The sequence below is a fragment of the Nematolebias whitei genome, chromosome 2 (assembly GCF_014905685.2).
Source record: "Nematolebias whitei isolate Nwh7 chromosome 2, NemWhi1, whole genome shotgun sequence".
Lineage (NCBI taxonomy): Eukaryota > Metazoa > Chordata > Actinopteri > Cyprinodontiformes > Rivulidae > Nematolebias > Nematolebias whitei.
In genome coordinates, this window is record NC_056499.1 from 27,901,914 (window position 1) to 27,904,181 (window position 2,268).

The window sequence follows — 2,268 nt, forward strand, 5'->3', positions numbered from 1 at the left end:
CAATATGCTTAAAGATCTAAGATATACGCTAAACACTAATAGTGTAAAAAAATACAGTCTCTTAAATGGCAGCCCGAACATGAGTCTGTAGTGAGCATATGGGTATGAATACAGCAGCATAAAGGCAAGAGATCAGTAGCATGGATAATCAGCATAACAGATAAGTCACATATCACCAAATTAAAGTAGCATTACAGTGATTTTGTTTCCCTTACTTTCACTGCAAGCAGCAGCACTCCTTGTCATTCTTTCAGTTAAACTATTCAAACATCAGCATTTTAAGTGTACCAGAAAAAGTAATGAAGACTTCATTACACACCAAGTGCAAAAGTTGGAGGAAAAAAATGTTGGCTTTATATTGGTGAGGTGCAGGTGAACCCAGGCATTAAGGGTGACACATATCTATTATTGATCATTGGCTGCAGTAAAATGTCTCCATTTGTCATTTTATTCCGTTTATCCACAGAGTTTTAAATGGGTTGGTCTGACATAAAGAGAGCAGCTCACAACAGTTTAAGTTTGGACTTGCACACTTTTTAAATTTGAACCGAGAAAGCTGATTAAAAAAAATGACAAATGAAATGTCTTCAACAAACAAGTAAAAAGGAGAAAAAAAATAGTATAAAGAGATTTATTAGCTGTTTTCTAACTTTATTAATTTATATTTAAAAAAAAATTCCAATGTCCATGTGCTTTACATCTGTGCTGTTGCCTTATTGGTATTTGTACTGTGGAAAAATTCAAATAATGAACAAATTGTTGTGAATTTGACAACCTTTCTGATAAAAAGGTTTGTATTTCTCTTTGAATTTAATTTACCAAAATGTGTGCGTGTTCATTTTTGTAGTCGCTGGAAAGCAAATTGCACAGGGAGGAGTCACGCCATGCCACACATCAAAACATACATGAGGGTCTCACCGGATTTCACACAGCTCGCCTGGTTCCTTGTCACAAGGTAGGTGTGTGTGTGTGTGTGTGTGCTTGCTCATTTTGTTGATGTCCTCTTATTGACCATTTATCAGTTTATTTAAAACTGAATTCAGTTCAGTATTTTTTACTGCAGTTTGTCAACTTCTGAGTAAGATGCAAATACTTTCTAAATATCTTTTAAAGAACTAAGTTTCTCTATAAAAGCAGTTATTTTAGACAATTATATGCTTGCATTTATGCGCTGTATGTTGGTTTTTTTTTATTCCTTGTGTGTGGAGGTATTTAAATCTTGTGTGTGTGATGTCTATCAGTGCCAACCTGTCGAAAGCAGCGTGGGGAGCGCTGGAGAAGAATAACACTCAGGTGATGGTGCGTTCGTACGAGCTGGGAGTCCTCTACGTGCCATCAGCTTTTGTAAGTAATACACCAACAAGTAATCGAACAGAGTCTTTATTTAATGCATGCGACTTTGGGATTTAGGACATCAACTAGTAAGTACTGTATTTTCCACAGTACACGTCACACCGGCCTGTAAGTCGCATCTGTCCAAATATGTCTAATAAAGTGGAAAATTCCATAAATACATCGCTTTGCCGTATGCGTCGCATCTATTATGCGTCACCGCTGACGCATCGCGTTTGTTACGTGTCACTGCTGACAACCTGGGCCAAACCTGGAAATGTGGGCCTATGTGCCAAAAATCGATTGGCTGCCAAATGGTGGCCACGGGAACTTGCACAGGAGAACTTTAACAAGAATTGATCAAGATTAACACTTAAAAACAATTATTTGTTTGCTCGAAATTATAGTAAAGGTGTGTCAGTCTAAATTTTCCTTAACAAAAGGACTTTAACGGTCAAATCAGCTGCATTTCAAAAATATTCGCTGGCTCGGTGCTCCGGGAACACGCAGACCGGGAGGAAATCAGGAAGGAGGAAGACTGCGCATTTCTTCGAAATTTAACAAGATAACCACATAAAACAATTATTTGTTTGCTCGACTCTATAGCAAAGGTGTGTCTCGGTTTAACTTTTACTTAATAAATGCACTTCAATGGTCACGGGGCAGTGCAGTGAAATGAAGCTGATTTGACGGTTGCTCCAAGCAAGCTGGAAGAAGGTGGCAGGCTATGGCAAGCCGATTTTGTCATTAATAGCCGCTTTATCTATTACATGACACAATTGCATGCCATACCACTTGAGTGCCATCTTGCGGCTGAAAATGGTAGTGTTCAATATTTTTAGTCAGAATGAATGAAAACATTCATATCTCAGCCAAAAATTGGCTTTATAAATATGGGAAAAATAATCCATAAATATGTTGCTTTGGTGTACAAGT

General features: G+C 37.7%; 1 protein-coding gene across 1 annotated transcript in view; it reads left to right on the forward strand.

Moving 5' to 3' along the window:
• tdp1 (tyrosyl-DNA phosphodiesterase 1) overlaps positions 1-2,268 on the forward strand; it is a 20,813-nt gene that overhangs the window by 16,384 nt on the left and 2,161 nt on the right. Inside the window, exons 7-8 of the mRNA XM_037697603.1 lie at positions 848-955; positions 1,242-1,344. Coding sequence (XP_037553531.1) covers positions 848-955; positions 1,242-1,344 — 211 coding nt within the window. The remainder of the gene's footprint in view (positions 1-847; positions 956-1,241; positions 1,345-2,268) is intronic.